This window comes from Lissotriton vulgaris, chromosome 7, assembly GCF_964263255.1.
Source record: "Lissotriton vulgaris chromosome 7, aLisVul1.2, whole genome shotgun sequence".
Lineage (NCBI taxonomy): Eukaryota > Metazoa > Chordata > Amphibia > Caudata > Salamandridae > Lissotriton > Lissotriton vulgaris.
In genome coordinates, this window is record NC_141695.1 from 1,751,011,134 (window position 1) to 1,751,025,288 (window position 14,155).

At 48.8% G+C, this 14,155-nt stretch overlaps 1 protein-coding gene across 2 annotated transcripts in view; it reads left to right on the forward strand.

The window, feature by feature from the left end:
* The first annotated feature begins 2,972 nt into the window (after nt 1-2,972).
* The window catches only part of CIC (capicua transcriptional repressor), a 445,344-nt gene continuing 434,161 nt past the window's right edge, over nt 2,973-14,155 (forward strand). For both annotated transcript variants that reach the window (XM_086933054.1, XM_086933055.1), the window contains exons 1-2: nt 2,973-3,105; nt 7,853-10,743. In XM_086933054.1, coding sequence (XP_086789180.1) covers nt 7,881-10,743 — 2,863 coding nt within the window. In that variant the 5' untranslated portion in view covers nt 2,973-3,105; nt 7,853-7,880. The remainder of the gene's footprint in view (nt 3,106-7,852; nt 10,744-14,155) is intronic.

Genomic DNA, 14,155 nt, shown 5'->3' on the forward strand with positions numbered 1-14,155 from the left:
GAGATGAGGCAAGCTAATGCCCAGAGTTGCCGAGTGTGATCCCTGGTTAGATTAGGCACTGAGCTGAGAATAATCGAGTTCGCTGACCCTGGTCCACGACCCTGCCGCGTCGGGAATTGAACCCTGGTCCCGGGCCGTCCTCTGCTCCCGGGTCTGCCGCCTCTAACCAGTGAGCCACACCATGATGATCTTATCATAGTTAGATCTGTAAATGTTGACTATATGCAAGTTTACTCCCCGCTGTGACACCTCGATAGCACATACCTGCCCCCGGGGTCAGCTTCGGGTGCCTCTAGCTTAATATCTTATCTCGGGTTAACCCAGGTGAATACCCCCTAGCGTGTGTAGTGAACCCTGCCGCATGGAAGAGTCTGTGTAGTCGGGTGAGCATATTACAGTCCGTGGGCGGATGAGTCTCCTGGAGTAAAGCAATATCAATCTTGTGCCGTGTAAGGTAAGCAACAACTTTGCGCAGTTTCCTAAAATAATTAAGTCCCCCAATATTCCAGTTAAGAAAGCAGACTCTTACCGCGCCATTGCACTATTCCTAGTAACATCTGCCAGATCTACACAACCTGCACTAGCCATGTGTACTCCATATTGCCCCTGGCAATAGAATTCAGGAAAGCCTGTGATGCGTTATTGCAGCCCCTCGATCTGGCCTCCAAATCTTCCGCCTTGTCTTGCAGGGCTGTGAGGAGTTTCCTCATCTGCTTCTGAGCATTGTCTGTCTCCATTTGGGCGTCCTCTACCACAGACACCTGTCTCTCTGCCATGCCCAGGTGCTCAGCATTTTTGTTTGTCGATACGCTCAGACATGCGGTGCATCCGATAGGCCAGGGAGTCCATTTTCCCATTGATAGTGGACAAGCTTTTCTGCATGGCTGTCAGTATTTGGCGAATGTCCCCTTCAGACTACTCAACAGTGTCCTTCTGACCAGCAGGGGCCATGTCAGCACCTCCATCCTTATGCCTCGACTTACGCTGCTCAAACTGCAGCTTAGGCTGGGATTAGTCCACCCTGCCCATATTTCCGTAGGGCCTGGCCTACTCAGTAAGGACCACAGACGTCAGGTGAGTGCGCCAGTTTATTGTGGGACTGAAGGGAAGTAGGAGCTCCCCGCGTGTATATTCCACAGTAGGGACCCCAGCAAGTCACCCCGTCCTGCAATGCGTTCTGCAGGAGCCGCTTCACTGCTCACCAGTAAATGGTGTCGTCCCTCACCGACATCCGTTCGCCGTGCAGGGTCTCAATCCCCGGACCGCATCAGAACCAGGGGCGCCGGCCTTCCAGATACTTTGCCACCATCTTACCACGAGGAGTGGGCTCACACATGCAGCAAACTGCAGCAATCCACCAGAAGGCGCTTGACCGCGCACTCGACCAGGACCAGGCAGCGCCACTCCCCTGGTCCGTCTACCCAGTCTGCAGCAACTTGCTGAATAGTTAGGCGCAACTCTCTCCAGCGCCTGCCGACAAGGCCAGGTGTACCCAGTTAAGCCTCTAACAAAACTCCCTCACTACCGGCTGCCAGCAGCCCGCTAGCAGCAACAGATGCACTGCCGGGTAGCGCCTTCCAAGAGCTTTAAATGGCGGCAGGTCTAGTGCAATTTTTCCTCACAGATGTTGAAGGATTGTGCAGATGGGTTACGGAGCTCGCTCAGGCAGCGGCCATCTTGTAGCCAGACAAGCTCCGGACCCTTTGATTTATGATTGAGCAACTGCGATAAAAGATGTGACTATGTGGTATCAATGTTCTAGTGCGGCATGTAACCATAGAATCATTTTTTGTGTGTACATTTGTATATTCATTGGCGAATTTGGGAATTATTTTTATTTATTATATTAATTAAAATGGCTTTTGTTAAGCAATAAAGAACTACTTACTTCATCTCTCGAAGCCTTTGAGGTGCCATGTGTCACGCTTTTTAGAAGCTTTCCTAGGTTCAAGCTCCTCAGAGACCAGTGGGATCCTAGGAAAAAGGGGGGCTCCCCAGGAATTTCAGATCTCTTTGCAGCCATTTTATACTATACTATAATTTTCCCTTATGATTGAATATGCAGCCCCCTCAGCTGGCAAAAAATAGCACCCCATATATGGGCTGTCGAAATTGAACCTCTCAGCGTAAGGCATGGTGAGTGAGCAGCAGAGAGAACACGCCTCTTTACAGGAAAAATATAATCACAAACACTGCAAAAAAACAATCTAAAATGTATCAACGAAAGACAGTAATATACCAGCTTAAAGACCAGGCTGTTCACCTGACTACACCCAGCAGCAGCCCCCAGCGCCTGGATACACTCATGGCTGATAAGCAGCACTTTACAAATCGAGTTTGACTGAGCAAGGTTGCACATATATCAAGCTGTGAAGGAAGAGGAATGTCAATCTCCGTATACCTTGCTTGAATTGGTCACTGGTGAACTGAGGGATGCTTTACTTGTTTTCCCAAACATTCTGGGAAATGTAGTTTTCAAGTTATTGTATTTGAGGAATGACCTGTGAAACAACTGCTGTCACAATAAAAAGTGAATAAAGTGATGCATAACCCTTGCCTTCGGTCCGACATAGAATTTGCTTCGTACCTGTAGCCAATGGATTGTATCATTGTTAATATATCTGCGCCATTGGTATTCGGGTAGTCTCTCGGCATCACTTACAACCGCATCAATAAAGGCGCGGTCCTGCTTCCGGGATCCTCGCGCCGCCCTCGGGCGCGCGCCCTGCTGCTGGGCCCAGATAACTTTACTACAGCCGTGTGTACTCACTCCACGGCCTCCTCGCGCGTCCCAGGCCACGCCCCTTCCCAGGCTCGGCCAACAACACGAGCTGCCCACGTCAATACTCTTGGAACGACGCCGATTGGAAGCCGCTGTATTCCTGATGGGCCAATGGGCACGCGGAACGGTGACGTCAACCGGCAACAGCGCGTTCTCTCCCCTCGGTGTGGGTGGAGGTGTCGGCCGTGCGCGTGGATGCTGATGAGGTCACCGCGTGACGTAACACGCAGGCAGCCCTGTGATTGGCCGATGTCCGGGCTGGCTGTTGCTGAGCGCTGGTGGTGCGCGCGGGGAAAGCCGAGTGACAGGCTGACAGGAAGCGGGTGAGTGTGCGCGCAGCGCGTGCTCGGCAAATCCCGTTAGGTGCAAGGGGTACCTTCTTAGCACCCCCAACCTGCCCGCACGCCTCTTGCCTGAGCTCCGACAGGACCCCCGGGGCTTTTCCCAGAGTTTTCCTGGCTCCGAAACCCGCGCGCTATTGTTGCTGGGAGCTGTAGTCTCTATGGTTTCCTATATGGTTTGGTTTTCTAGCTTGGAACTCTACAAAAGACCACAGATCCCAGTGCACATAGCGCTCACTACAACGCATGCGCATAACACTCTGGTAAACAAGCTGTTCCTCACAATGCGCTGATTGGCTCTTAGTAGCCCCTCTTACCCCACTCCCATTGGTTACTGTAGGCGCTTCTCGTCTAAACTCCACCTACTCGCTTGCCCACTGGTCTCGCATAGGTTACTGTATTTGTCTCTCTGCGGTCTCTAGGGTGTGATTGGATGCGAGCTTTGTCAGTGCTTCTCGTGTGGGCTGTGATTGGTCTGCTTCTCACAGCTGTTCCTGCTTCATTCACCATTTTGTGTTCTGGAGTAAAACAGACTGCGGAGTGTGTGGAGCAGCGGGGCCGGGGCAGGTGAGTGACAGCACCCCTGCCTGCGGGCAGCCAATAGGAGAGGGGAACCCCTGGCAGGCAGAGGGGCTGCAGAGTCCATTCACTAATATGGGGAGCTGTAGAAACAGTGCATGCTATTACCAAGGGGCACAGAGGAATACCCCAGCAGTGGGCGGTGCCTGAGGGACAGAACCCACCAATTGGAACAAGCATTGCCTCCACAAATTGACGGACCAAATGTAGAACCCGCCCAGTGGGAGGAGCCAGAGAACCAAATCCCGCCAATAGGAGGAGCGTACCAATGGGAGGTGCCAGTGATGGACCCAGCCAGTAGGAGTAGCGACAGGTTTTTCCAGTAGGAGGTGCTAGAGATACACCCCAGCAGTGGGAGGAGTCAGGTATAGACCTCACCACAGGAAGGAGCTAGAGAGGCAGAGACCACCAAGGAGAAGAGCAAGAGAGGCAAACTTCACAAGTGGAGGGGGGCTGGAGACCGATGGGAGGAGCCATAGACACCCTTCCCAGAAGCCAGGTGGAGAACATTCCAGTTTTAGCCGACTGGATAAGACCGACAACATTCCTGTTTTAGCCGACTGGATGAGACCGACAACATAACAGTTTTAGCCGACTGGATGAGACCGACAACATTCCAGTTTTAGCAGACTGGATGAGACCGACAACATTCCAGTTTTAGTAGACTGGTTGACACCCGTACTGATTTGCTCACACGCAGAGACCCTCCACCAATGGGAGCATAGAGATGGTAAATTAGAGTGGCAAAGACAGAACCTATCAATTTAGCACACAGGAGGCAAAGAGAGAAGCACTCTACTAATGGGAAAGTCCTGACAGAGGCCCACTCGCACCTGTGGGAAGGCCAAAGTTAGTCAGGCAGCACGACGGGAACAACAAAACAAATTCCACCAGTGGAAATAGATGACCTCACTACTAGGATCCAGAGAGACATGCAAATAGCAGTATACAAAGAGAGACGTACTGAAGCAGTGTGAGAAACCATGGCCAAAACATATAGAATAAGCCGGCATAATGGGTGGAGGAGCACAGCACCATCAATGGGAACAGCCAGGCTGATCCCATCAATGGAAGGTGTCGAAGACAGACCTCTGCCAGTAGGATGTTTGTGAGTCAAATGCCACCAGTGGACACGCTAGAGATACCCACAATAAAAATCAAATGGAAAACAATCCACCAAATAAGATGAGCCATGCAGAACCCTACAGTCCTCCACTGATAGTATATGTCTGTTGAAGTACTCCAAATAAAGGAACTGCAGGCCAGGGTCCCACTGTCAGCAGGAAACTGATAGGGCATCTTATATAGATCCAGAAAGAACTTCCAATAGTGTTAGCCAGACGGCTCCCCCTCCACATTTTATTGCTGTTGCTCACTTGCAAGACTGTTACTCTCATAGTTTAATTTGTTTGTAGTGGCATCACTTAAAGGCAAGCTGTTTGTTTTACAGACTGCACAAAAAATAAAGACGTCTTGAGTATGCTTTCTTCTGTTTTGGGGATCATATGAGCTTTCCTCACACCACACAAATCCCTTCTGTGACATTTTCTTCTCACTTGTACTGTGTTCCTCTTACTTCCAGCAAGACTGTAACCTTTAACAGATGCAGCATGTGGCTCTCGCTTCTGCAACCCCTCCATCTTCACTTAGGCATTTGCAAGTTTTGGGAGGGTTCAGAACACCTCTGCAGGGGGTCCCTGCATTTCTTTCATCCTCTCACGCAACCTTGGAGTGGGCCTGTCCAACCCTCCATGCTGGTTCACTGTGGTCCCCTGTGAGCAGCTGGTCCGGGAGAGATTAAGATGGCTCCACATTTCCATTCCTGGGGTCAGGTGGTTGCACCTGAGGGCCACGTGGACTGTAAGACCCTTCCACACATTCCTGACTTCATCTTCTTGAGGAACAGATCTGAGAAGTGCAGGCCAAGAATCCCACAGGGCTGCTAATGTTAATGATGTTGCACCTGTTCTGTTAGTGAAGGAAGATCCCACTGCTGTTCAGGGGGCTGATTAATCTTCATTACATTCAGAACAGGAGCAGCGCAGGCTGCACAGTCCATTATTGCTTTGAATAAAGAGTCGACCTTCACAAATAACAACAGTTTTTCTAACACACGGAACCAGGGCAGCAGCACTGCAGTCTTTCCTTGGATACAGAGCAAGTACTGCAAGCTTTCCGCACACAGAACATGCTTCAGTGGCACACTGAAATATCGCTGCAAGGCTCCCTCACATACCCAGAAAAATACAGTACAAGCAACATGAATGCAGGCGTACACATACTGAGAATAGGTGCAGACAGGACAGCTCCAGTGCACCCGTCTGTTGTTTACTAAAGACGTATGGCACAGATAGCAATAGTGTAAGATTTTCACACACAGAACAGACAGTACGGGGAGTAGTAGTGAATGCTTCCATCAGTGCAGAGTAGGTACTGAAGTTGGAAGAAAAGCAGTTTTACAGAAATGCACACACAGCCACACCCTTCAAGCTCCTGGCAGAGTGGTGCAAACATATCTCAGCCACACACACAAGCCCATACAGGCGTCCACGCACCTCCAGGCAGAGTAACGAAGCAGCAATGCAAACTTAACTCGGGGATCAGGTATTGTAGGGATAACAGTACGAGCTTTTGCTTACACAAGGGGAATGAATACAGATTTCAGCAGCAGTGGAAGATTTTTATCAAACACTGAACAATACAACGTAGACCACAGCAGTGCCATCTTCTGTCACCGTGGCTTGGTATGGCTTAGAAAGCCTCCATACACCATGCAGAGAAGCAGTGCAGGCTTTGGTCACACATGCCTTGAAGCTGCATTGTACAGTTCTGACACATAAGTATTGCATGGTGCATGCATGTTAATCAAAGAGGCCTGTAGTAGAAGGCATGTATCGTCCTCCGGCCTTATCCAACGAGTTCACAGAACATCCGTTTTGGGTGCACCCGCACAATAGAGCCACACATCTCCACAAACCGTACCAGACGCTGGGAACGTCAGAATTGTCTAATATTTCTGAAAATCACAGCAGTCTCATACTAGTGGCTGATTGTATGCTTAACATATGAGAAATAACATTAGGACCCATACAACCAAAACACACAGAGGAACACTATGTACAAGAGCAGCATGAACGTCAGTCACATGCACAAGCTTCCTTTTCACATTGAACAGGCAGCAGCAGCAAACAATTTCCTTGCTTGTCAAGAAAATAAGGACCCATTCAACACGAAGAACAGTGGCTAGATGAGGAGCAGCAGTACAAGCTTCCAGTACGCAGAATAGGGTGAGTAGAGGCGTCCGCAGGGTCAAGCTTCAGTAAGATACAGCAAGGGCAACAACCATGCTTGTTATGTTCTTTTATCATTAGTGTAGCGCCCACTCCTTCACTGGTAAAGCATAAGAGAGCTTCTGATGGTCTAGGAATGACTTTCCAAAGTCTTCTAATATTTTGTTTGGAAACCAGAGTCTCATTTGGCTTTTGAAGATAGCTAATTAATGGCATATGTGGCGGTGTTTGGCATATGTTATGGGTTCTGTCTTAATGTATTTTGTTGAATAATAGTGCATAGGGTGTCTTGGTGGGTAGTGTTGTTGTGAACACAATGATACCAAACTCTGGCGGATCTGAGCAGTGCTGGCTGTGTCCAGTGTCTTGTCTAATGTGTGTTGTTGAGAGTTTGCCTAGATTGTCGTTGTCTAGTTTACATTTGGGAATATAGGAGTAAAGCTGTTGGCCAAGCAAGTAAAGAAATAGAAAGGGAACTCGGTGGGTAGTAACTACTGTGGGGTGGCAGCATGGAGCAAGGGCCCCTTGCGCAATGTGAACAGCCAGCAGTAGTATTTGACACGCAGAAAGGTACGTACAAGCAGTATCCGTGCAGGTGTCGCTCTTGAACTGGAAAAAATCATCACTAGGTCACAGTGTAACTTTCCCTCAGACAGAATGGTTACCACGCAGGCAACAACAGGTGTGATCTCTCGCATAGAGGACACACCGCACAGATATCAGCAGTGCCTGCATCCCTCACACTGGAATGTGGAGTGTGGGGGTTGCAGTAGGTATCTGACAGAAAGTGGCATTTTCTTGAGTTTCTTTTGTTGGACGTTTCTCTATTGGGTTTAATTGATCTCATGTTCCTGTTTTAGGTGCTGGAAATAATTCCTGGTATGTAAGATGAAGCCGGCCAGGAGAACGGCAGCACCCTCCCACTGCAAGTCACCCGCTTCCACCCGGACAAAGGCCCAGAGACGAACCCTGGAGGAGGGATTGCAGGAGAAGCAGGAGGAAGAGGAAGAAGAGAGCATGGAGAAGCCTTTGCCTCTGGTGGGAGCTCAACATATGCAGGTGGAGGTGGGCGGGCAGGAGATGCCAACCCCAGACCCGAAGGAGATGACATTTAGATGTTCAGTTTATAGCATGGGAGGACAGCACTCTGGGCTGGATGAACAAGGGGCCCAGGGAAGTGCACAGAGCCCTCATGCTGGGGTCAGTCTGCAGGCCCAAAACACTCCACGGACCGCACAGGCAGAGGGCACTGGCCAGGACCATTTGGCAAACATGGAGAGTAAACCCCGAATGTGTGAACCCCCTCTAAGCCGGAAGACGGCCACCTTCAAATCCAGAGCCCCCAAAAAGAAGTATGTGGATGAGCAGGGAGGCCAGGAGTACTGTGATGACTCCAGCACTGGCAGTGAGGCATCTACTGCAGGCCCTCTGCCAGCACCCCACCAAGAGTCCCATCCAGAGCAGGTGCTACCATTGCCAGAGGAGACCTGCCCTTCCTCTGTTCGGTCCTCCTCCACAGACACAGCCAGCGAGCATTCTGCCGACCTGGAGGAAGAAGGCGACAAGAGCAGGTTTGACCCACAGAGCCCACTGGTAAGCTGGCCTCCTTCAGAGTATGACTTGCGTCAGCTTAAGTCACTGCGTGTTCTGGGCCGGAGGGATGGAATGTTCCAGCCAGGGGTTGTGAAGCAAATTCGCCGCAACCAAGACTTAGGCATCCTCTTCATTGGTGACAGGTGCCCCACCTACTACAATAACGTGCAGAACATGGACCAAGTCAATGTCATATTGGATGCTGCTCCTGTGCCTGGAGCTGTGACTTTAGGCAGTGCGGTGTGCATTTGCATCACCCAGGATGAGATGACTTACCAGGAAGGAGTAGTACTCGAAATGAACAATAAAGCTGGCTCCTACAGAGTGCAGCTCATCAAGACTGCTTCGTCGCCTTTGAGGCAAGAGCCTGAGTCAGTATGGGTCAGCAGAGCCAATCTGCGCCTCCTTCGTACCCCCTGGTGGAAGGCTCCTGAGGCCAGAGAAACACCCTTGAAGGACAGTGAAGAGAACAGGAAGCCAGTAGCTGCCTTTATGCTTTCATCTGCAGCGACTGTCATCACCGCAACCCCTGCCGATCCTTCGGCGTGCATTGCTGCTGGTCTTGCCGCAGAACTGAAACATCTCGAGGATGCAGAGGTATCGAAATTCAGCTTCAGCGTCCCACCGACAGAGGAGAAACTACTGCTCCCCCAGCGCCAAATTCTTTCCCCTCCCAAGTCACCACCCTTCAGCGCCAATATAATGCTGAGCCGACTACATGACCAGCCGTCACCGCTGCTAAGCCAGGATGGTGGCAGCCGGAGCAGCAGTGTATCTCTGGACAAATGTAGTACCCCAGGCTCTCGCTCCCGCACACCACTGACAGCCGCGCAGCAGAAATACAAGAAGGGCGACGTGGTATGCACCCCTAATGGGATCCGTAAAAAGTTCAATGGTAAGCAGTGGCGCCGGCTGTGCTCACGGGATGGCTGTATGAAGGAGTCACAGAGGAGAGGGTATTGCTCCCGTCACCTTTCCATGCGCACTAAGGAGATGGAGAGCCTTTCTGAGGGCCGGGGCAGTGCCCTGCGTGAGGGCAGCACTGAATTTGATTGGGACGACACCTCCAGGGACAGTGAGGCAAGCAGCATCCGCACAGACTCCCGTCCCCGCTTGGTGGCAACTGATATGTCCCGCTTTGATTCTGATGAATGTGAGGCTGCCAACATGCTTATGTCCCTTGGTAGCTCTCGCTCGTGTACACCCTCCTTCTCGCCTGTGTCTAACCAATCCCCCTTCTCTCCTACTCCATCTCCCTCACCATCCCCGCTCTTTGGCTTCCGCCCAGCCAATTTCAGCCCCATCAACGCCTCACCCGTGATCCAGAGGAATGCGGCCCGCAGCCGCCATGTTAGCGCTAGCACTCCAAAGGGTGGTGTTATGACACCTGAGATGGTGCATCATTCACATCATCGGGAGCGTCACTCCTCTGGCATCCTTCCCACATTCATGACCAATCTCACATTCACAGTGCCCATGAGCCCTAGCAAGAGGAAACCAGATCCGCACCATGGTAGTGCCAGCTCTACAGCTGACTTCCAGAAGAATGATAGCATGGACTCTGGCGTGGAGTCAGTCTCCAATACACCAACATCCTGTACTGCATCTGGATTCCGGTCCGTATCACCTGCCACTCTCTCCTCCCGATCGCAGCAGCCCTCGCCACTTCTTGTCCTGTCTCCTCCTGCTGTTATCACTTCTGACCCTAGCCCATCAATCCGCCGGGTTCCTGCTGTGCAGCGAGACTCACCAGTCATTGTGCGTAATCCAGAAGTGCCATTGCCTTCTAAGTTCTTGGAGAAGCCTTTGGACATGGGTAGCCGCAGCAGCAGCCCCCGCATGGGAAAGATGGGCACTAAGGAGCATTCTTCCAAGACCCAGCTGCAGATCCCAGTGCCCATCAATGCAACGCAGATTCAAAGTGTGAACCGAAACCTCCCCTCCAGTCAGGCCAGTTCCTCTCTCCTCGGCACATCTACAGCACCAAGCCCATCTGGACCACCGCAGCAGAACCCACCCATCTTCAGTATCTCTTCCCCTTTCCAACCTGTGGCCTTCCACCCATCCCCAACTGCATTGCTTCCTGTCATCGTGCCCAGCAACTACACCAGCCACCCTGCCCCAAAGAAGGAAGTCATCATGGGAAGGCCAGGCACAGGTAAGAGCTATCCTTTTCCCCAGCTTCTTGTGAAAGGATTTCTGTGAAAAAGCAAAATTCCCTGGCACAGATGTTTGCATTGATATTTGTGTAGCACTATTTAGAGGGAGGTAGGGGTGTCCCTAATTGCATAGTTGGAGCAGGCACCAATGTATTTTTCTACAGGTGACATTAGCAAAGTTTAAAAGTCTTTCTGTGGGCATTCGGAATCTTGCTGCTGAAGATGATGTCTTGCATACATTCTGAGAGTTGTCTGTTGGTGAATCCTGTGTGTCAGGACTTGTCTCCTTTAAATGGGGAACTTATTTTAAATCATGGGGTGGTGTATCCCAGAAGAATCCCATACATCTCAAGAGTTAGATGTGTCATTGTCTCATACATTATAGAGGCAGGTGTAGTTAAGTGGACTCTTGTGTGAATTGTGAAAGTTTGGTGTTGTGGCCCCCATGTACACTGTGAAGGACGATGCTGATTGATGGATTCGCAGAATTATAAAGAGCAAGACTTGACCAGCCTCGAGATACAATACTAGATGTTATTTGTAAACGAAAAGGTCTTTAGTTGTCTTCTGAGAACTTTCAGGTTATGTTGAGCATGTAAAGGTGGAAGTAAGCATTCCAGGCTTTTGCCGTCACCACTGTTCAGGAGCTGGCTCCCACTCTAGCTTTTTTGAATTTAGGAACTTGTACCAGGCAGGCAAGCTGGAATCTGAAAGTGTGGGTGGAGGTTTGATACCAGGAGAACAGTGAGGCCATGTAGGTATTGGGCCCATAGTTATAAATTGTTTTGTGACATAAACAGAGATTTGAAAAGATAGCTTTTGTTCACAGAGAGTAAATGCAACTTCTTGAGCTCACTGGAGATGGACGATGATTTCTTTGGCCCCAGGACCAATCGAACTGCCGTATTCTGGAGCACTTGCACTCTTTGCAAGAGATATTTAGGTAGTCCTACTAACAAAGTTTACAGCAGCCCATCCTGGATAGAGCAAGTGCTTGTATTAGATGTTTCTTAGCAGATGAAGGAAGAAAAGGGAGTATTTTTCTGATGATGCTCAGGAAAGAAAGCCTGTGGAGAACATGGTCTTAACATGATCCACAAAGGACAAATCTGATTCAACTGTCTCTCCTAGGTTTAGAGCCTTGAACACAGGGGTGGGCATCACCCTCAGCTTAGCAAGCTACCAGCCCTGTGAGCTTGGGCATGAGCTTCCTGCTCCGAAGACCACCATTTCAGTTGTGCTGTTGTATAAAAGGAGCTCATCCAGTTTGAAACCTCCCGAAGACCTTCCCTGAGATTGGGGAAAACTCCCTGGGGTAGTCATCAGGTTTAACAGACAGCTGTGTGTCATCGGCATACGTATGTAATGAGATGCTGAATGACTCAATAAGGCAGGCATGGGGTGCCTTATAAAGGTTGAAAAGAGTGGGGGTCAGTACAGAGCCCTTGAGTGATCCACTCAGAATGAGTTTATGGGATGATGTAAAGTTAGATAGGACGACGTTTGTGTCTGGCCTTGCTAAAAAGATGAAAACCGTGGAGGCACTGAGACAGATAAACCATCTGTTGGCAGCCTCTGGAAGGGGGGAGGAGTGGGTAATGGTGTCAAAGGTCATTGATAGCTCGAACAGTATCCTCCACTCCACCTCCATCCTTAATGCCTCTGATGTTTCTTTGGCTTTAGCTATTACAGTTTTTGTAGGGATGCACTCTCGAAAGACTCATTGAGCCTTGTATTGTAATTCATGTGTCTCTAGGTGTTGAGCTAGCTGTTAACTACAGACTCGGTCATCTTGGTGAACAGAGAAAGAAGGTGAATGGAACAAAAGTTCGCCATGACCTTAGGATCGAGTGTAGGTTTTGCCACGAAAGGGTAGGCTGTAGTAGCCTTCCATTCCTTCGAAACAATTCATGACATGAGGTGTGAATTGCACAAGGCAGTTTGGTAGGGAAGAACAGTAGAGCCAACCTTTTGTATTTGGTGCACTGAGCAAGCATCCGGCGGGAAGAAGGAGGCGATAGCGGCAAACACGTTTGAGGGCTTAACTTTTGTCGTTGAGCCAAAGGTAGACTATCCATGTTCAGATGGTGATTTTGTGCGAGGGGTATTTACATCAGGCTGTGGTATTTGTTGACTAAATCAACAAATTTCTTATGGAAAAATTCTGACAGCTTATTGCGAAGGTCTTGAGATGATTTAGTTACATTGCTTTCTGCTTCTGGTCAAGCCACACTTTTGTAACGTATTAATACTTCTCTTTTGGGATTTCTAGACCAAAAATACACTTCTTAGTAAACACAGCTTTTATAGGCTTCATGAATTTATTGTAGCTATGAAGAGTGGACTTATATACATGATAATTTGTCAACTAGGTTATAGTTCTTTCTCTGTCTCTTACATTCCTTTTAAAGCCTTGCTTAAGCCAGGAAGCCGTGATCTTATTTCTTTTAGGGCGAAAATGTTTAAGGGAAATCAGTTGGAAATAGTGAGGATGAGAGCCAATTATCTACTACCATAGAGTTAGTGGGTGGATTATCCTCCGTCAAAAGAGGATAGCTAGAGTGTAACACAACCTCTCATTACTCTGAGATAAAGTTTCTCTGAGAACTAGCTGTATTGGTTTATTTAGTTGGAGGTGGATCTATGCCTCGGGCCACCTGAATTCTGAAATGGTGGTTTACCCAATAAAGCTGGGTCTGTCAAGGAATTTGGCTACAATTACTAAGGGGCACCAATATGGGGGTGCAGATGATTGCATCCAAATGATGGCCCACGTCATGGGTGGGTCAAATGATGATCCTCTCTTGATTTAATTATTTAAACAGATTATGGAAATTCTCAGCATCTCTTTCTAGTTGTTATCTATGTGTATGTTAAAAGCTCACAAAAGTATTAGCTTGTTCGAATTCAGGAGACACACAGCTGATTCAAAGAACGAGGGTATAAAATCCCTTACGGCTCCAGGGGGCCTATAACAAGTACACATTTGAAAGAGTGCTGTAAAACTTTAAAGGTTAATAGCAAGTGATTTGTTCCCCTGAGAATGGGTGAAATGTAACCAGAGACCTTAAATTTATCTTTAAAAATACTTGCATCTCCATGCCTTCTTTATATGATCTATTGAGCTGTTTAATGAGGTCAACAGAAGGATCTACCAAAGAGATCTTCGGGGTCGAATTGCTCTTCAGCCATATTTTGGTGATAAATGTGCAATCGAAATTAAACTCCATAATTCATTTAGTTCAGAACAGTGTTTAGTAATCAATCAAGCTTCTTTCTTTTCTTCTTTATTTACTTTATTTCGGAAGATGGACATAAAAGCAATACAATTAAAATAATTGTAAAAGGAGACACCTATACATTATAACTGGAGCATAAACAAATACTGGGCATAAAATATTCATAGAAGTA